This window comes from Rhinatrema bivittatum, chromosome 2 (assembly GCF_901001135.1).
Source record: "Rhinatrema bivittatum chromosome 2, aRhiBiv1.1, whole genome shotgun sequence".
NCBI lineage: Eukaryota > Metazoa > Chordata > Amphibia > Gymnophiona > Rhinatrematidae > Rhinatrema > Rhinatrema bivittatum.
The window spans coordinates 28,485,867-28,507,281 of NC_042616.1; the positions used below are offsets into that span (position 1 = coordinate 28,485,867).

General features: G+C 48.4%; 1 protein-coding gene across 1 annotated transcript in view; it reads right to left on the minus strand.

Moving 5' to 3' along the window:
- LOC115085851 (zinc finger protein 624-like) overlaps nt 1–21,203 on the minus strand; it is a 32,822-nt gene extending 11,619 nt beyond the window's left edge. The window contains exons 1-3 of the mRNA XM_029592354.1: nt 20,832–21,203; nt 14,014–14,140; nt 5,270–5,386 (exon numbers count right to left, since the gene is read on the minus strand). Of these exons, the coding sequence (XP_029448214.1) occupies nt 5,270–5,386; nt 14,014–14,140; nt 20,832–21,122 (535 nt within the window). The 5' untranslated portion in view covers nt 21,123–21,203. The remainder of the gene's footprint in view (nt 1–5,269; nt 5,387–14,013; nt 14,141–20,831) is intronic.
- Nucleotides 21,204–21,415: the final 212 nt, after the last annotated feature.

Here is a 21,415-nt window from a genome sequence, read left to right on the forward strand (position 1 = left end):
GATTTTTTTCTCCAGGCTTTCTCAGCATGTCTTAAAAGACGTTTTTTTATTTTTTAGATCGAAATTAAACCATGGCAATTTATGTTTTGTTGAAGTTTTTATTTATTTATTTTTTTTAAATGGTAGGGCAAATAATTTTAGCTGCTTCCGAGTTAATTTTAAGCCATTGCAGATAAGGTATTTGAAGTGTTCAACTGTTTTAGTGCATCTGGGAGAATTTTTTCTAGAATTTCGCTAGAACAGGGTTTGATGAACTTAATGACTTTCACATTATTTTGCGAATGTAAATAAGAGCAGTCCACTTGTAATTTAGTTTTAATTAATTTATGATCCACAACCAGGGAATAGAGGTGGTAGAAGGAGGTGAGATGATAAATATATTTTGCTATCTACCATATAAATGGGCTTGGACCGACGTGCCGCAAATGCGCAGTAGAGAGCAGCTCTACTGCGCATGCGTGAGAGCACGTCGGTCAGAGGGGAGCCCAGCGGACGGCTGTCTTGGAAGCGGCGAGGAGGAGCAGCGGCGGCAGCACAGAAGGTCTCTGGGGGGGGGTCTCTCTCTCTCGTGCGCGGGGAGAAGCAGCGGCGGCACAGACACAGAAATGGGAGATCGCCGGGAGTCTCTCTCTCGCACGCGCCTCATCACCGAGCCCGGTGGAGCGGCGCGCGCGTGAGAGAGTGAGAGATCCCCGGAGACCTCCCATTTTCTGTGTCTATGCCGCCGCTGCTGCTTCTCCCCATGCACGAGAGAGAGAGAGATCCCCGAGGAGCAGCGGCGGCGGTTAAGTGTCAGGCGGGCCAGAGAGAAGAAGAGGGAATGGAGGAGGGCTGAGAGAGAGGGACAGGGTTGTGGAGGAAGGGGGAGGGGAAGGAAGAGGATGTAAGTGGGGAGGGTAAAGTTGTGGAATACAGAAAAAGGGAGTGGAGGAGGGCTGAGGGAGAGGGAATGGGTTGTGGAGGAGGTGGGAGGGAAAGGAAGAGGATGTGAGTAAATGGGGAGGGTAAAGTGAAGTACAGAAAAAGGGAGTGGAGAAGGGCTGAGGGAGAGGGAAGGGGTTGAGGTGGGAGGGGAAGGAAAGGGAAGATGAGAAGGGATGGAAGGAAGAGGATGTGAGTAAGTGGGAAGGGTAAAGTGGAGTAGAGAAAAAGAGGGAGTGGAGGAGGGCTGAGGGAGAGGGAAGGGGTTGAGGGGGAGGGGAAGGAAAGGGAAGATGAGAAGGGATGGAAGGAAGAGGATGTGAGTAAGTGGGAAGGGTAAAGTGGAGTAGAGAAAAAGAGGGAGTGGAGGAGGGCTGGGAGAGGGGAGAAGTTGTGGAGGTGGTGGGAGGGGAAGGAAGAGGATGTGAGTAAATGGGGAGGGTAAAGTGAAGTACAGAAAAAGGGAGTGGAGAAGGGCTGAGGGAGAGGGAAGGGGTTGAGGTGGGAGGGGAAGGAAAGGGAAGATGAGAAGGGATGGAAGGAAGAGGATGTGAGTAAGTGGGAAGGGTAAAGTGGAGTAGAGAAAAAGAGGGAGTGGAGGAGGGCTGGGAGAGGGGAGAAGTTGTGGAGGTGGTGGGAGGGGAAGGAAGAGGATGTGAGTAAGTGGGGAGGGTAAAGTTGTGGAATACAGAAAAAGGGAGTGGAGGAGGGCTGAGGGAAAGGGGAGAAGGGGAAGGAAAGGGAAGGTGAGAGGGGAAGGAAAAGGGAAGAGGATATGACTGAACAAGTGGGAAGGGTAAGAAGTTCTGGAGAAGAGAAAAAAGAGTGGTGGAGGAGGGCTAGGAGAGGAAAGGGGTTGTGGAGGAGGTGGGAGGGGATGGAAGGAAAAGGGAAGTTGTGGAGAAGAGAGCGGCTCTAACCTTGCCGGTCTGAACGATGGAATCTCGCCCGTTTTAACGGGCTGAACGGCTAGTTGATAAATATAAGATCTAAAATATGTCCTGATTTATGTGTTGTGGATTTGATTAATTGTTTAAATCCCATAGCTATTAGAGAGTTGAGGAAAAGTTCTGCAGAAGGTGATAAAGGAGATTTATCCATGTGAAGATTAAAATCTCCTAATATAATTGTAGGGAAATTGGAATTAATTGAAGAAGAAATGGTTTCAATCAGTGTATCTGGATTTTTATTCAGACAACCTGGAGGAGCATAGACCAACAAAATTTGCAGAGATTTAGATTTGAATAGGTTTATTTCAATGGGTAATAAGGAGTTCATTGGGACCGACCTAAATTTTAATTTTTTAGCCAATAAAAACAAGAGTCCACCACCGTTTTTTTTTTCGGCCTAGGAATGGAGAAAATATTATAAAGATTAGTAGGTAATTGATTAATAAGTGTGATATCTGATTTTTTTTAACCAAGATTCTGTGAGGCACACTAGATCTGGGCATTGCTCAATTAGAAGATCATTGAGAATGGGGATTTTTTTGGCTAAGGAATGAATATTTAGGAGGAGGGAGAGGAGAGAGAAGTTGGCTACTTGCAAATTTCGAGAAATGGGTAAGGGAATAAGTCTTCTAGGGAAAGCTTTAGAATATATATTATGTGGTATCTGTTTGGGGAATAGCCATTGGTTGTATATTGGGTGATTGGGATAAACATTCTGATTGTAATAAGGAGGAATCCTATGAAAGGTAAGTTAGGGTATATTGAGTTGACAGAATACAGGAATAAGCATAATATTATGCAATTAGTTATAATATAATGATTAAATATGCAATATTAGATAAACATAAAATTAACAAAGTAACTGCAAACATTTATAATTAATATTTGAAGATAAAATATAAAACACATGCACTCCGAGTTGAGAGAAGGGGTGCACAAAGGGGTAAGCCCCTTTGTCGCGCCCCTTCGGCGCGCGACGCATGGCGTACGACGCCTCTGTTGAGAACTTAATTTGAAACTAAAGAATGCTGATGTCAACGGGGGTGTGTGTCACAAAGACGCCAGAGAAAACAAACAAAAGCAAATCCCTTTTCTTTTTTCAGTTTTCTCCTCTCCCCGTGTGTGCCTCTGCTTTTCTCAGAGTAGGCACTGCTGTCCTCCACAGGAGTGTTGTTCCTGGTCTGTGCTAAGCAGGCGCGTGTCACCACGGCACAGCAGGCCATGAGCTGTAAAGACATAGCGGAGACGTCACAGGACTGTTTGAGGATAGATTCCAGATGTCTGCCTTGAGCATCCTTGAGTGCTGCTCCTTCCTCCACCGGGATAGTAGTGCGCTTCGAGACCGCGCAGACCATGGCATCCACTTTTGGACATGCCAGGAGATATTTGGCGACTGGGTCCAGAGGGTACATGGCTGCCAGAGCCCACCCCCCTTTGAACGTAGTTTCCGGGGAATCCCATTCCAGGTCAATTAGTTGCTGGACGGCTTGTAATAGTGGGAAATGGCGGGAGGTCTGATGGAGTCCCTCTAGTAGGGGGTTCATCTTAGGTTCCCCCAAGGCACTTGTGCCTGGGATAGCAAGCTCTTTTAAGCTGTGTGTGACCAGGTCTGGAAGCTCGTCCTTGGTGAAGAAGTGTCTCATGGTTCGGTGGGGCTCTGTCCCCGGTGGGAGTTCCCCTTCCTCCAGGGGTTCTGAATCCTCCTCCATGTTGTCCGTGTCCCTGAAGGTGGGGCTTCTGGGCGGTGGGATCACTTCCCTGAGCATAAAGGGTCCCGGGATGTTGAGGTCCTCTGGTGGAGCCTGTGGCCGTATTCTAGGAGGCCTCGGTTGCATGTGGACGAAAGTATGCAGACCTTTGAAGAATTCCACCCAGGAGATAGATGCTGGGTCTATACTAGGGGGTGCCGTCTCCCTGGGGAGCCCCGTTTGAGGGCGGGGTCCCGCTGTGCAATGCTAGGTCCGGCGTACTGCTCGAGAGGCTGGAACCTGGTATCGGCTGGGGAGGGCCATGAGTTGGATCCCCTAGGGCCTCTTCGCACTGTATACACAGGGCCGTGGCCTCCTCATGCTGTGCAGCTTTAATATGGCATTGCTGGGCAAAAGCCCTGAGCCTTGAGTTTCTTTTCCGGTGGTGCCATGGCTTGCGCGCGTAAAATACAGTTGTGCGCGCCGGTGTGAAGCTGTGGGCGTAGGTTTGGTGCACGCTCAGGGAGATGTGCGCGCTGTTGTGCACACAGATCGAAGTTATGCGCCCGGCACAGTAAGCGTGTGGCTATGCACGTCGCTTGTGCGCACGACATTATGCACACAAGGTATTTGCACGTACGGCTCGCCTCTGTGCGCACGGATCGGAACGGCGGACAGGGCGGCGAACAGATCAAAATGGTGACGGCAACCACGTGGACAATATAGCGACCACCTCGTAGGGTCTCTACGTGGGAGGACCCTCGGATCTGACTGGGGTCTAGCCCTGCTAGGGCCGATCAACCCGGTGGCACTGGTGCCGGCTGGTGACCTGTGCGTCTCCTCGAGCTTCGGAGACCGGAGACTTTTAAATAGATTTCTACCTTACCTTGTCTCATGCTTCCCGGTCTCGTTCCGAGTGGTCTCCAGCTGCAGGGGGGGAGAGGGAAAAATACCTTCACCGCTGCGCTTGAGGTTGCACCCGCTGCCTCTCAGCCTCACCCGATGTCGGGAGCTAGGTCCCCACTGAGGGTCGGCCGCCAGACTGAGGCTTACCTCCGAGGGATTGCAGAAATCACCTCGGGAAATCTCAACTGGGGGAGGGACCCAATGGGTGTCACCGCAGGAGAGCAGGGCTCATCTGTAGAGGTAAGATTTCTTCTTCTCTTGGTTTTCTTTGGTAAAATTTACTCTAACGTTGTGCTAGCGTGCATAGAGTCCCTAACTGCTGTGGAGACAGAAAATACTGAAGAGCTGCACTTCCTGCAGGGGTATATGTACTAGGGCTGACGTCAGATTGAGATCTGACTCCGTCTCCAACTGCTATCAGGAGTACACTATACCCATTGGTCCTGAGTCCATCTGCTACACGCTAGGAAATTACCCTCACCATCAGCTAGTGCAGTGGCCCTGCATGTGACAGTGAGTGATCAACTGAGCTGCACCACCCAGGAACCGAATGTGAATCTCTCAGCAGCTCACGGGACCCATTTGTACCTGTGACCCCCTGGGAAGTGATACTAAGCAGGGCCGCTCAGATCTCAGTGCAGGGCTCTGCTGCCTCCTTTCTACAGAGATCTAAAGCCCTTTCTGCATCTTCTACCCCTCAGTAAAGAGCTCTAAACCTGCAGAAGAGTTTCTCAGGATCTCTCTCCAAATCCTCCTGTGCTCTGCAATACCTCCCTCTTACTCTGTACAGTATTTATTACTCACCTGTGTATGAGTGAGTAACTTCTCTCTCTCCTGACTCCTGGGGATCCCAGACACACGGCACTTCCTCCTGGTTAATCCTTAGTAATACATCAGGATTTACCCTGTGATGGCCTGTTTCTAGGGAAAAAAGAGAGGAGTGAGATATATTTCTCTCACATTCACAGGAAAATGCAGAGCGGCAATGCTCAGAGAGGCAGCACACGATGGGGGAGGGACAGCGAGATTCTAATATTCCATAAAGCAGAGGGATCCCAGGGTCATCACAGCAAATAATCTTATGCTGGCCAAACATTATAAGAAGGGAGAGGGACGGAGTCAGAGGAGTGACAGGTGACAGAGAGAGAAGCACAAGCAGAAGACAAGAAGGAAATGATCCCTCCCTACAAATCATTGGCGAGACCTCATCAGGAGGGCCGTGTCCTGTTCTGGAGAAAGAATCTCCCGAGGAAGTCCAGGGGAGGGAGATGGGAAGGCTGCAGAGTCCATACCATAAACAGTACTGGGTACATGATCTTATGCTCCTTATGTGGGTATAAAAAATAGAATTAACCAGGCTATAATCAGCAGCATCCAGCAGACAATACACTCTTACCTTCATAACAAAGGCTCTTTGTCTACACAGGAGACAGCTGAAGGTAGAATAGAGATGATGGGACCCTGGCTAGGTGAGGGGTAAAGTCATATATCCTGCAGCTCCGTGGTGTTAAGAGTACGAAGAGAGCTTATGCCAAGTATTCGGGCCCTGTGGCCCCTGATCTGCCGTCATCCTCTGTTTCTGGAACTGCTCCAAGTCCCAACAGCTGTCAGCACTTCCAAGCCCTCAGCAGGCTGACCCTCCTGACTATAATTCCCGACTTTCCTAATGAGGCTTCGACCTGGGACCTGCTCTTCAGTCAGGCACCACGGTGCCAAGAACTGCTGGTCTAGAACAACACAACACAGTCAGAAAATAGCAGCCGGTGCTGGTCAGGAAAACTCATCCTGAGGTTAAACGTAACGGGGCATCGCTTAACCTCTACCGCAGGGTTACTGGGATGAGTTATTCTGGCGAGGTTTATCATGGGGGGTTGGTATCTTCCTTTTAAAGGCCCGACAGCTCCTAGGGGGAGCGCAGGTGGTCGGCTGTGTCCAGAAGCGGCAATGGGAGGAGGGTGGGTTCTCGGGCGGAGCCCACAGGCAACCCAGGAGGGTTATGGACCCCCAATAGCCTGGTGGAAATCCAACGGGGAAGTGAGAGAACTCAGCTGGAGGGGGCTTTGAGGACTAAATCTCATCTGATTTTGGAGGAAGGGGTTTGTTGTTGCTGCTTCAGTGTTATAGGAGACTGGGGAGCCCTGATTTAAAGGCAGTGACGTAATATTGTTCAGCTCTGACGGCTGGAGACCCCAGAAATCAAAAGTTTATTTGTTGGGGCGAGCCCCTCCTTTATCCCAAGCTGCGGGTTTGAGAGAGGCATCTTCTGTCTCTTCATGACAGGCGCAGGCCTGTCATGAAATTGCCATGCTGGGTCAGACCAAGGGTCCATCAAGCCCAGCATCCTGTTTCCAACAGAGGCCAATCCAGGCCATAAGAACCTGGCAAGTACCCAAACACTAAGAAGATCCCAAGCTACTGATGCAATTAATAGCAGTGGCTATTCCCTAAGTAAAATTGATTAATAGCTGTTAATGGACTTCTCCTACAAGAACTTATCCAAACCTTTTTTGAACCCAGCTACACTAACTGCACTAACCACATCCTCTGGCACCAAATCCCAGTGTTTAATTGTGCGTTGAGTAAAAAAGAACTTTCTCCAATTAGTTTTAAATGTGCTCCATGCTAACTTCATGGAGTGCCCCCTAGTCCTTCTATTATCCGAAAGAGTAAATAACCGATTCGCATCTACTCGTTTAAGACCTCTCATGATCTTAAAGACCTCTATCATATCCCCCCTCAGCTGTCTCTTCTCCAAGCTGAACAGCCCTAACCTCTTCAGTCTTTCCTCATAGGGAAGCTGTTCCATCCCCTTTATCATTTTGGTTGCCCTTCTCTGTACCTTCTCCATCGCAACTATATCTTTTTTGAGATGTGGCGACCAGAATTGTACACAGTATTCAAGGAGGGGTCTCACCATGGAGCGATACAGAGGCATTATGACATTTTCCGTTTTATTCACCATTCCCTTCCTAATAATTCCTAACATTCTGTTTGCTTTTTTTACTGCTGCAGCACACTGAGCCGACGATTTCAATGTGTTATCCACTGACACCTAGATCTCTTTCCTGGGCGGAAGCTCCTAATATGGAACCCAACATTGTGTAACTACAGCAAGGGTTATTTTTCCCTATATGCATCACCTTGCACTTATCCACATTAAATTTCATCTGCCATTTGGCTGCCCAATCTTTCAGTCTCACAAGGTCTTCCTGCAATTTATCACAATCTGCTTGTGATTTAACTACTCTGAACAATTTTGTGTCATCCGCAAACTTGATAACCTCACTCGTCGTATTCCTTTCCAGATCATTTATAAATATATTGAAAAGCACGGGTCCTCAGACAGGCATCAGAACCTCTCTCGCTGTATATCCCCTGACGTTATAATATGATGCTACCCCACCGTGAAACCATCTTTTCTCAGCAGGTGATACACATTCTGCGCTCTCCTTCAGAAGATCCTCTCCACATTCCCCCCTCTCTGTCCTACGGTTTGGATATCTTTTGCGAGACCTTGCGTCCATCTTCAAGAGAGATATTCAAATTCTTTAGATATCCATGAGGAAGCTATGCCCTATAGCGAAACACCGGCCACTGTCAGATCTTGAATATTTCTTCTTTGTGGTTCAATCTCTCCAAGTCGGGACATTGGTTTAAAATTCATTTTGTTAAAAAGCATTATTAAGCATTCCAGCGTTCAAAAATCATTATTAAGTGTTGCAGCAGTATGTGCCGCAAATGATTAGTAGACCGGACGGTTCTTCAGTGTATAGAACACGTCGCCTGGCTTTCTGATGCGGCACAGACCAACATTCAAATATACCATTGATGGGACATTAATCATTAGTGGCGGTGCCTTTTTTCACGTTGGTCAATCTCACACGCACCATATGTAGTGCAAAAGCTGATGAACTGTCAGATGTCAGCAGAGCCATCATGGGGGCAGCTGTACACCATGCACCCCCCTCAGTACTGTTTACCACCACCTGACAGGAGATGATCAGTGCTGTGGTTCTCTAACAAGCAGCCTCTTCACAGACTCATGAAAAGGGAAAGCTTTCGCTGGTCCTCTCAGCCCATCCAAGACGGGATCTGCCCCTTTCAGGTCGGATTCCACCTGGGAAACTTTGATGCCAAGTTCCTTAAGGTCATACGGAACTAAGGGCCAGAGCTTCTCTTTAAGAAAGGGGGGCATCTCCTTAGGATCAACCCCCTCGGCTACCGGGACCTCTTCTGGACCCTCATCCAGATCTTCCCCGTACTGCCCTGACTCTGCTCCTCCTCCTCTCTCTGGCTAAAGGGGAGCGATGCAAACAGTGCCGAAGGCTCGCGCACTGCTCCTCTTCGTCAGCCTGGGCCTCTTCACCGGCTGAGAATCCTTGGTGGACCAAGACTGGAGCCAAGAGCAAACATTTCCTGCTGCCTTTTTAATAAGCTTTATGCAGAAGTAATACAAAATCCACAGAAAAGTCCTGCGAATCCTCTGAGTCTGGATCCAGAGGATCTTCCTCGGTGCCAAAGCCTCTCTGCACCTCCCCAGGGCCGGGTACTAACGGCGATAGCTGAGGTGGGGATTCCCCTGCCTCTCCCACTGACACTGCAGGCCCTGCAAGGGATTCCAAAATGGCAGCCGTTCCCGCGCCGACAGGGAAAGCCTCAGCACCCGCGGGGCTCGTTTAGCCTTTGGTCTAGCGCTGGGCTCCTCTTGAGTGTCTTCCCCACCAGAGAGACACTCTGCGCATAAACCGTCCCGAGAGAGCAGAGACCCGGAGGTCTCCACAGGAGTGGCACCGTCTGCTGTGCGCCATGCTCATGTGGTCTGGGCAGCGCGCCACCCCCATCTCCCAGTTACCAAAGCCGCAGAAAACAATCTTGCCAGGTAAACAGCACTGCTGCAGCGATTGAGCTCTTACCGACCGGGCACCGTGATTCCCTGTGAGGCAGCACTTCCTCTTTGAACTTTTTTTTTTTTTTTTTTTTTAAACAAAAAAACTTTAATGCTGCCCCTAGCACCGGTACAGAAAAAGAAAAGTAAATACTTCCCTGCGAAGCCAGGCCACAAAATGCAGAGCTGTCAGCGGACCGATGCTGCATCATGGGGGGGATGAGGGATCTGGATCACCAGATATACACCCTCATGGGATCTAGGACCGAGCCACCATCAAGGTCACCTACCCCCCCTGCTTCTCCGCCTAAACCCAGGGGGAATGGTCCCTCCAGGACCTAGCAACCCCCTGGGACGAACTGGCAATCTATCTTCTTTTCCTTTTTTACACTCCAGACTGCAGGTTTTGCACAGTCTACCATGGGGTTATGTACAGTGTCCGTGAAACTCTCTCTGTCTCCATCTGCTGGTAGGAGAGCAAAAGCCCAGGAGTCTGGCCTGATCGGTGGTATGAAAAGGAAATGTCATATGTCAGCCTTTGGGCATTGGTCAGGTGTGAGGGGTCAGAGCCATCATCATGGGGTCATCTGTACACTGTGTGCCCCCCCTCATTACTGTCCCCTGATAGGTGGAGGCAGACATCAGTGTTGGGCGGAGCAGAGTGACACCGCCATTAGGCTATTTTTTTCTGCACTAAGAGGTAGATTTTAAAAGGGCTGCTCACGCAACAAAAAAAAAAAATGGCCACATACGGGCGCATGCGGGCCGCATGCAAGCAAGGCGAATTTTAAGAAACCGCGAAGTGCGCGCGTCAAGAATACGGAAGCGGAAAAGGGGAGAGGGAATGGGCGGGGCATCCCAGGGCGGGGCCAAGACTCACATGCACGTAACTCTGAATTTTGCGAAAGCTGACCACGGCGTGCGTCGGCGTGCCGTCCATGTAACTTTACTGCTGGGTCCTGGTGAGGAGAGAGTCTGGAGATCTCAAGTTTTAAGCCTTTCGGCCCAGCGTGAAGGTTCGGGGGGGTCAAGTGGGAGGTTCATAGGCCTTGAAACTGTTGATATCAACCTGACAAACTGGTGGACTCATTGGGAAAACACTTTTTTTTCTCACGCACGCGAGAAACCCTGCATACGTGCGCTGAGGCCTGAACAGGAATAGGCCTCTTGAGATTACGCACGCATGTACGCACAGCGGGGGGGATTTTAAATGATACGCGCGTCCCTGATTATAAAATTGCAACGTGTCTCAGCTCGCGCGCCATGGGCATACGCGCATTCCTTTTAAAATTAGCCAGTTAGAGTGCAGCTTTCCTGTTTAGTGGATGTTAAAGTCCCTCCTGCAGAGATCCATGAACGAGGCATCCAAGGCGCCTTGGTTTCAAGCTCCGAGAGGGGAAAGGCCTCAGCTCCGGCAGGAGGATTCTCACCTGGGAGCAGCACCACCTCTGCCTCACATCATCACTGCCGCATTATCTGACTCCCCTCTCTCTCCATAACTCCTGGTACCATCAAGAGACGGAGTCAGGTTTCCTGCTTACTATAAGAACCAGCGCCGTTAACGCAGGGTGAATCCCCACTTCTGTACCTTCCGCTGCTGAGAGGAAGCCCGAGGTCTCCAAAATATGCCAAGGGGCCAGGGAGAGCTCCAGAGACCCCGTAGCTCAGAGATCCAAAAGGGAAGGCCAGAGGTCGGTTAGCACTGCTGGTCTAGCCTTCATGAAACCTACGAGGGAGGGTGCGATACTCGATCTAAAGCTCACTCATGGGGATAATGTCTCGAATGTCCATGTAGGTGCCCCACCTGAGCACCAGGGATCATCAGACAGTATGGTTTGGTACTGCAAACAGGATACAGAGAAATCACACAAAGACCCAAGTTTTTGCATTTTAAAAATATGGACATTGTCAAAATGGGATCATATCTGGAGGAAAAAAAACTAGAAGACTGGGAGAAGGTGGGGGAGGTGGAACCACAGTGGGCCAAATTACAAAGGCAGCAAATCTCTATGTTAGAACAGTAAAGAAAAGTAAGAGGAACAAGAAACCGATCTGGTTCTCTGGGAGGCGGCTGAAAAAATAAAGGCAAAAAGAACAGCGTTCAGGAAGTATAAAGGATCCTAAAAAGAGGAAGACAGGGAAGAATATGTGGTGAAAGTGAGGGAGATGAAGAAAGAAATCAGGAAAGCAAAAGGTCAAGTGGAAGAAAGGATTGCCAAAGAGGTAAAGGGAGGAGTCAAAACACTTTTCAGATGCATCAGAGAAAGAAGGAAGGCCCAATGTAGAACAGTGAAATTGAAAGGTGACGAGGAGCACTGTGGGGAGAGAGACGAAGAAATGGCAGAAATATTAAACAGATACGTCAGTTCAGTGTTCACTGAGGAAGACCCTGGAGAAGGACCGCTGCTGGTTCAGAAGACCGTAGAGGCGGATGGGGTGGACGAAACACCGTTTCCAGAACAGAATGGATGGGAGGAGCTAAGTAAAGTGAGAGTGGACAAGGCCGTGGGGCCTGATGAGGTTCATCCCAGGATACTGGGGGAGCTCAGAGATGAGCTGGCGGCTCCGCTGAAAGACCTGCTTAATAGATCCCTGCAAACGGGAGTGGAGCTGTGGGATTGGAGGAGAAGAGTGGGAGCAGAGAGGAGGCAGGAAACTACAGGCCGGTTAGCCTCACCTCAGTGGTGGGAAAATGAATGCCAACGTTGCTGAAGGAAAGGATTGTGAACTATCTACAGTCAGGAGGATTGCTGGACCGGAGGCAGCATGGATTCACCAGGAGAAGGCCCTGTCAGACAAAGCTGATTGATTTTTTTGATTGGGTGACTAAAGAATTGGATCGAGGAAGAGCACTCGATGTGATTTACTAGGATTTCAGCAAAGTTTTTGATACGGTCCCGCATAGGAGACTTATGAATAAAATGAGAAGCTTGGGAGTCAGCGCCAAGGTGGTGGCGTGGATTACAAACTGGTTGATGGACAGGAGGCAGCGAGTGATGGTAAATGGAACCTGCTCTGAAGAGAGAGTGGTGTTAAGTGGAGAGCCACAGGGATCGGTATTGGGACCGGTTCAGTTCAATATCTTTATGAGCGACATTGCGGAAGGAATAGAAGGTAAAGTTTATCTATTTGAGGATCATACTAAGATCTGCAACAGAGCGAACGTGCCTGAAAGAGTACAGAGATTGAAAAATGATTTTAAAAAGCTTGAAGAGTGGTCGAAGGCTTGGCAGCTGGGATTCAATGCTAAGACGTGCAGAGTCCTGCATCTGGGATGCGGTAATCCAAAAGAGCTGTATGAGATGGGGGATGTAAGACTGATGAGGAGATATGGGGTGATTTTGTCTGGAGATCTGAAGATGGTGAAGCAATGTGACAAGGCGATAGCTAAGGCCAGAATAATGCAGGACTGCATAGAGAGAGGAATAACCAGTAAGAAAATGGAGGTGATAATGCCCTTGTGTACAGGTCCTTGGTGAGGCCTCACCTGGAGGACTGTGTTCAGTTCTGGAGACCGTACCTCAAAAGGGACAGAGACAGGATGGAGGCGGTCCAGAGAAGGGCAACCGAAATGGTAGAGGGTCTCCATCAAATGACTTATGAGGAGAGGTTGAAGGAACTAAATATGAATACCCTGAGGAGAGGAGGTGCAGGGGAGATATGATACAGATCTTCAAAATACCTGAAAGGTTTTAATGATGCACAGTCAACCACAAACCTTTTCAGTTGGAAAGAAATCAGTAGAACTAGGGGTCACAAAATGAAATGTCAAGGTGGGGCAACTCGGAACCACCAGGAAACCAACACTGGGCCCTGACTTTTACGGGGCAGGGTACTGATACACAGACATTAGGCATAAAGCATAGGACTGCTTTTATGGCCAAGTCCAAAAGCAAAGCACATTCAAGCAGCACTGTCTGAATTATCAGGAAGGCTGCTCACTCCATAAAAATGTGGCTAGCAGTAATTTTATTACGGGTTGTGTTGCTTGGTTTTGATTGTAAATATTACTACCCTTAACAGAAGGCTTGGGGATAACCTGCATGGAGCTGCAGTTACTACCATAAGAAGTTTAGTGGGCATTCTGGATGGACTATTTGGTCTTTTTCTGCCGTCATTACTATATTCTCTGTATATTTCTTCACAGAGAGGGTGGTGGATGCCTGGAATGCTCTTCCAGAGGAGGTGGTGAAGACAAGAACAGTGAAAGATTTCAAAGGGGCTTGGGGGTAAACACTGTGGATTCCTAAAGGCTAGAGGATGGGAATGAGGAAAAGAGTGCATGGGGGTAACTTGCTGGTGCGGAGGTTACTACCCTTTAACACAAGGCATGGAGATACTCCCCTTAACCAGTAAGCCTTGATGCTTTAGGCTCAACTGCCACATCGCTCTCCTCTTCGAGGGCAGAGGGAAAACAGGGAATTGGATTCAGGCAACCAAACACAGGCCCCATCATTTACGGTCTGTGTACTGCTATGCACGGGGGTAACTTGCATGAAGCGTTGATACTACTGTAGGAAGCTTTCTGGGCAGACTGGGTGGACCATTTGATCGGTTTTTTTGCCGTCATTACTCTACAAAAGGCTGAGCCCCACTGCTTGGGTATGACAATATCCTTGTCCTTCTCTCAGGATAAGAACAATGCAGATAATTCGACCCTTACCTACAGAGCTCAGGGTCTCGTAATTCTCCTTCATCACCTCCCTGTAAAGCTCCTTCTGCCCTTCGTCTAAATACCCCCACTCCTCCTGGGAGAAAGAGACAGCGATGTCCTCAAACGTCACCGGCACCTGAAACAGAAAGCAGGAACTCTCAGGGACACGCAGAGGGGCTCAGAATGTGTTAGATCTCAGCTGGCTTTATCCTCCTAACGTTGTTGTCATGGAGAAGGGGACACCAGGACCTCTTACTGCACAGGTACAGCCAGGCTTGTCCCTCCTGTGCATGCCTCTAGTCTAGAGTGACTTTCCTCTCTGGTCTAACCAGAGTTTGCAGGTCTAACCATGAAAGGATTCTCTGATAGCTCTGACAGAGAACAACAAAATGTCATTATTTGGATAGATCAGTGAATAATGAATCCAGAGCTGGAACAGAGCATCACCCAGAACATCAGAAACATCCGACTCTGCTGCGTCGCGATACCTGACGGTGCTAAGTCCGAACACAGCAGGATGAGTTTTGTGTTCCAGGCAGTATTTCTATTTCAAATGTACATGTCGCCTATATCCAAGCAGTAACCAGGCCCAACCCTGCCTAGCTTCCAAGATGCGACAAGATCAGCACATTCAGGGTGGCATGGCCACAGGCAATGTACAAAAGGATCCATAAGGAAACTTAACAACATATATAAATGCAATAACATAAAATCAAGTACATAAATGAACAACTAAAACATAAAAGCAGGAATAAAAGCAAATATATATACAAACATAGCATAATTTGTATTGTATATGTCTTCCACTTTCTGGACTGGAAGAAACACTTTGCTGCTGCCTAGAGTATCCTCAGTTTTGAGGGCAGTGCAGCAGTTGCAAAAGCAGGCTTGCTTCCATCATGCCACCCGCATACCTGGGAGCACGCCGGGTTTGATCCAGAGGCTCTGGAATTCTAAAAAAAAAAAAATTGCCAGATAACTGGGCTCATACCATGAAACTCTGGTGCGCCTGCACAGGCCTGGAAGTGCAAGAGTCATGTTGCATGGATCTACCCAGGAGGGAGGAAGGAAAAGCAATAGCCATAGCTGGAAGAAGGCGCAGCCTCAGCCAACATGGCTGAAAGAAAACGGAGGTGTCCTGTCTGCTGTAGCTTGTTGAAGGAGACAGAGTGAGCGAAAGAGCAAGTGCACGAGTGAGCATGTGCGTGAGAGTGAGCGAGCGCACGAGTGAGAATCTGCGTGAGAGGGGCAGAATGCATGAGTGAGCATGTGTGAGAGTTTAGCAAGTGCATGAGTCAGTATATGAGTGAGAAAGTGCATGAGTGAACATGTGCATGAGTGAGTGTGCATTAGTCAGCATCTGTGAAAGTGCAAGAGTGAGCATGTGTGAGAGTGCATGAGAGCATGTGTGAGAGTGAGTGTTCATGAGTGAGCACGTGTGAGAGTTTAGCGAGTGCATGAGCGAGCATGTGTGAGTTTGCGTGCATAAGTGAGCATATATATGAGAATGCATGTGGGAGAGTTTAGCGAGTGCATGAGCGAGCACGTGTGCAAGAATGCATGAGCGAGCATGTGTGAGTTTGCGTGCATAAGTGAGCATATATATGAGAGTGCATGTGTGAGAGTTTAGTGAGTGTATGAGTGAGCAATGTGTGAGTAAGAATGCATGAATGAGTATGTGTGTAACTGAAAAGTTATCCGTCTAAATTGCTAAGCCGCGATATTAAATGGTTTATTCATCTAAACTCTACCCGGATAATGAGTTATCTGGCTAGAATTTAGCTGGATACGTTGAGGGATGTTCCTGGGGTGGAAGGAGCAGAGTTAGCTGGGTAGGTACTCCGATATCCGGCTAACTCTGGTTGTGCCATAGGACTGGTCTAAAGTAGGCAGATATATAAATATATATACGGATAATTTTAACATAGCCGGGTATATTCAGCGGCGCTGCAGCAGCACTGAACATCGCAGTTAAGTCAGGCGTATCCGGCTAACTTCACTAGCCGCTCGGCAGCTGAATATCGTCCATGTCCTGGTCATCCGCGTTGTGAGGGGCAACGCTGAGAGAAGAGGAGGAGGCAGGATCAGGGTCCGAGGAGGCAGTGTTTGCTCTATTCCTAATGGAAAAAAATCAAAAATAGGCTTTCCCAGAAAATATTTGAACATTTTTTTTTTATATTTTTGGTTTATCAACAAAAGAAAGGAAAAAAAACAAAGGGAACAAAATAGAGGGTCTCCCCGAGCCTGCAGATCATCATGATCAGGTCCTTCCAGGGTTTCCCCCCAGGACACCCCCTCCTGAAGGGCCTCGCCACTTCCCCAGCCCCCTGCACACACACACACACGTCCCTGGTCCCCTCTGTGCCTCCCACGCTAACCCCCTCCCTCCCAGACCAGACAACGAGCTGGAGCAATCCCCTGCCGATTCTTTTTAAATACGGTGACGGCCTCCGAGCCAAACTGAGCCCCCTTGTTTTAAATGGCCACGTGGACAACTCTGCTAGACAAAAGTTACCCCTGATCCATTGGCGATGAGGGGGCCCGGCAGGGGGCACTGCCCTCGGGCGCAGGGCTGTAGGGGCGTCCCATGCAGCCGCCAGTGGACTTCATTTATTTATCTCTCAGCTTTCCTATACCGCCCAACAGAAGAACTGGTCAGAGTGGTTTACAATATAATAAAACCATATATAAACCAAAAATAAAACTCCTCCTACTGGAGGCTGAACAGGGAACTGCTGCTATGTTGTGAGCCGGCTGCGCACAGCAGCAAGATCGGCAGGGTCCTCATCCCACCACGGCCCAAAGAAGAAAAAAAAAAATCACGTCCAAACCCTCCGAGTGCTCCTCCTCCTCCTTCCTGCCTGCGTGGCCCCGGAAGAAAAACATTGCCGGAGCCGCAACGGCAGGAAGGAGGAGGAGGAGCTCAGCAGTCTGCAGAAGCGGAGCAGAGTCTGCGGCAGGGGCCGTCGCGGATCCCACCTTGCAGTGGCCTGAGGAGGATCCCATCCCGAGGTTGCGGCGGCCCGAGAGGAGGAGGCCCTGAGGCGAGAGAGAGGCTGAGGCCCTGTAAAGTGTGTATATGAGTTGAGAGATTTTGTGTGTGTGTGTGTGAGAGAGTGACTTGAGAAACTGTGTGTGGGAGAGCCTGAATGTTCAGAGAGACAGCATGTGAGAGCCTGTGTGTGTGTGAGAGACTGCATGTGACAGTGAGAGCCTGTTTGAGTGAGACAGCATGTGAGAGTGAGACTGCATGTGAAAGAGAGAGACAGTGTGTATGTATGTATGAGACAGCATGTGTGAGAGCCTGTGCCTATGTGTGAGAGAGACAGCATGTGAGAATTAGAACCAAAGGGTGTATTTGACAGAAGAAAGGAAGACGACAGATGGAGAGAAAACAGAAAAAAAGACCCTGTAAAAGGAATTGGCAAAAAAACAAGAAAGGGTGGGGAAAAAAACAACCTGTGACCAACCAAGATCAGACAGCAAAGGTAAAAAAAAAAAAAAATTAATTAATTTTTACCGACTGGCACATGAAATCTTTGGGAATGTGCAAGAGTAGCACTTTCTCTATGCAGATCTCACAATATAGGAGATCAGCATGGAGGATGTGGAAACCCGCAAATATTTAATACCACGGGGCCTGCACAGAGGAGGCAGCAGAATGGCCTTCAGTGCCAATAGCAGCAATCGGTGCCTCCCCAATAGCCATGCGGCAGCAGTGACAGTGGCAGCAGAGGAATGAGAGAGGCTCCGAGGTTGCTGGCAAAAGAGAGGGGGGTCTGCCTTTAGTGTGTGCATGTGAATGAATGGGAGTCTGCCTGGGGGTGTATGTGTGTGAGTGCATGGGTGCCTGCCTGAGGATGTGTCTGTGTATGAGAATGAATGGGTGTCTTCCCGCGATTTGTATGTGTGAGAATAGGTGCCTGCCTGTGTGTAGTGTTATGTGTGAGAATGAATTGGTGCCTGCCTGGGGGGTGGGGAGAGAGCGGTGTGAGAATGAAAGTGAGCCTGCCTGGGGGTCTGTGTGTATTTGTGTGTGACTGGGAGCTTGCCTAACTGTGTGCTTGTGTGTATGTGAGGGAGCCAGTGAGAGTGAGTGTGTGTATGAGAGAATCCAGAGAGTAAGAGCTTATCTGGGGGGGTGAAGGGAAAGCATGGGTCTTAAGAGCCTGAGAGTGTGTCTGTGAGAGAGAGGCTGTGGGTGTGCATGTATGTATGAGTGTGTATGTGATAGTGCATGTGTGAGAGAATGGACATGCGAGTATGCGTGAGAGAGAGAGAGGGTAAAGTTTGTGCACCCCACTAGCCTCCTAATCCTCAACAATATCAGGGTGACTGGAAATCAAGAGTTCTCAGCTATGGCCAGCAGGGGCTTTTTTTTATCCTTATTAGTTTTAATTATTGGGTGTTGTTTGATATATGTGCTGTTCTGAAATATTTTATTGGTGCTTGGGAAATTGTAAAAAATGTGTATGATTTTAATTAATAGAAATTCTATTTATCAGTAGTTTTAACATATTATTTTATTAGTATGGTTTTACTATTATAACTGATGCTTTGTTTCTTGATTTTATTTGTTTTATGAGGAATGGTGGTTCTGTTATTCCATTGTTACACTCTCTGACTTCTTGGGGTTTCCATTTCAGGTTTTGTCAAATGTATGATCCTTTATTCTGTATTTGGTGAGGGTCTGTCTCTGCTCTGTCTGGGACCCAGGGTAATATTTACCTGTGTTTTTTCACAGGTAGGGTTCTTGTTTGAGTCCTTGGTGTTATTACTGTTACATTATGATAAGTTTGCTATATAGATTTTGAGTGTCTTTTTTGCAGGGTTTTGAGTAGGTTCTTCAGGCAGTGAAAGGTGTTTGCGCTGCTATTACTGTGAGGTGACACCAGAATTTGAAAATATCTTTTAGTATGATGAGCTGTAAGGGAAACATCCAAGCTGCATTGTTGGAGGAATTTCAGTGGATGCACAGTTACAGAACTGGAAGTGCAGGATTTATATTGACATTCTTTCCCTTCTTGTTACATTCCAGACTTCACTCTCATAGCCATATAGAATTAGTTGAATGAGACTATCAAATAAGTTTAATAGTAGTTTTACTAGAAGTGTGAAACTAGCCAGCCTTTTAAAATTATGCAGAAGACCCTTTGGACTTTCTTATTAAGACTTTTTTTTTTACAGCCAATTTTAAATCAGGGGGCCATGCTATGGAGGTGGGTATGATAAGGGGAATGGAACAGCTTCCCTACGAGGAAAGACTAAAGAGGTTAGGACTTTTCAGCTTGGAGAAGAGACGACTGAGGGGGGGATATGATAGAGATGTTTAAAATCATGAGAGGTCTAGAACGGGTAGATGTGAATCGGTTATTTACTCTTTCGGATAGTAGAAAGACTAGGGGGCACTCCATGAAGTTAGCATGGGGCACATTTAAAACTAATCGGAGAAAGTTCTTTTTTACTCAACGCACAATTAAACTCTGGAATTTGTTACCTGGGGATGTGGTTAGTGCAGTTAGTATAGCTGGGTTTAAAAAAGGATTGGATAAGTTCTTGGAGGAGAAGTCCATTACCTGCTATTAAGTTCACTTAGAGAATAGCCACTGCCATTAGCAATGGTTACATGGAATGGACTTAGTTTTTGGGTACTTGCCAGGTTCTTATGGCCTGGATTGGCCACTGTTGGAAACAGGATGCTGGGCTTGATGGACCCTTGGTCTGACCCAGTATGGCATTTTCTTATGTTCTTATGATGAGGAAATGTCATTTTGGCTCCCTCCCAAAATTCTTCTGCCTAGAGACGCCACTGATTTTCTGTGACCTTAAGCATTAGTACAAGAAGGATGGGCACTGGAGAGGCACTAGCCCCCAGGTGCCGGAGACCCTTGGTAAGGCACTGCCCTGATCCCTGCACCGATTCACTTGTGCCTGGAAATTTCCCTGAACACTTTTTACATCCAAAATACATGTGCAGAAATCCAAATGCCCCCTCAGCTCCTCCCCAAGAAAACCTCTCTGTTGCATAAGAAGTCATACTGGGTCAGACCAAAGGTCCATCAAGCCCGGTATCCTGTTTCAACAGTGGCCAATCCAAGTCACAAATACCTGGCAAGTACCCAAACATTAAATAGATCCCAAGCTACTATTTCTTATTGATTAATAGCAGTTTATGGATTTTTCCTCTAGGAACTTATCCAAACCTTTTTTAAACCCAGTTACACTAACTGCTGTAACCACATCCTCTGGCAATGAAGTCCAGAGCTTAACTATGCACTGAGTGATTCCTTCGATTTGTTTTAAATGTGCTACTTGCTAACTTCATGGAATGCCCCCTGGTCCTATTATCTGAGAGAGTAAACGATTTACATTAACTTGTTCAAGACCTCTCATGATCTTAAAGACCTCTATCATATCCCCCCCGCTCAGCCGCCTCTTCTCCAAGATGAAGAGACCTAACTTCCTTTAGCCTTTCCATGCACAAATCTTAAAAGTAGAAGTGCGAGCCGTGCTTTTCCCTGGCAATGTTTGTAGTTGAGGTCCCGGCGACAGCTCAAGGAGGGACAGGAGGACTCGGGACAGATTGGGGAATTTTTAGCTCTGGGTGGAACTTGAAATTTGTGGCTCAGTAAAAGGAGCAGAAAGATGGGAACATTTTATTTTCATTGGCGGAGGAGATTCCTCAGACATTAACAAAGCCTCCCCCTGGTGTAAGATTATGATTCCTCTTTGGTGAGCAGATGAGTCTCAGATTCTTGCAGGATCTGCTCCCGTCCCAGCCTCCCTCGCAAGTGGCAGCTTCTCCCCTGCGGGAGGAAACGTCCCACCTTGTTCTCCAGCGCCTGCAGCCGCTTCGCCTGAGCAGAGATTTCCTTCTCCTGGGTCCCTGAGCGCAGCTCCAGCGAGGAGATTTCCCCCTGAATCCTTTCCAACTTGCTGCTCATTGTGGCTTCCAGCCGCACCAGAACCATCCACAGAGAGCCCAAGGTCCTGGGCTGCAGGGGATCCAGAGCCCGCCCTGCCCCCGGGGGCTCTGCCAGAGGCTGCACCGAGGAGGGAGCGGACCCCTTCCTGCCGGCGCCGGGAGACTTCCCCTTTCTATTCCCCATCGTCAGCATCGGAGAAAAAGAGAAAGGCACAGCCCTGCCCTCCCCCTGCAGCTTCTTCTCTCCTAAGGGATAGAGAGGAGGATGTGTAACATTGTCAGCGCCAATAAAGTTATTTGAATCTGAAGCAGGAGAGAGGGAGGTAGGAGGGAGGCTGGGGGAGAGCCGCCTCGGACTGCTGCCACCTACTGCTCCCGCCCAGTGTTGCCAGTTTAGCTATTTCGTAGCTAGATTTGGCGACCCTTTGAATCAAATGGAGATGTTAGAACTGTGAATGGGACGAGGAGCCGATTTAGCTATCTTTG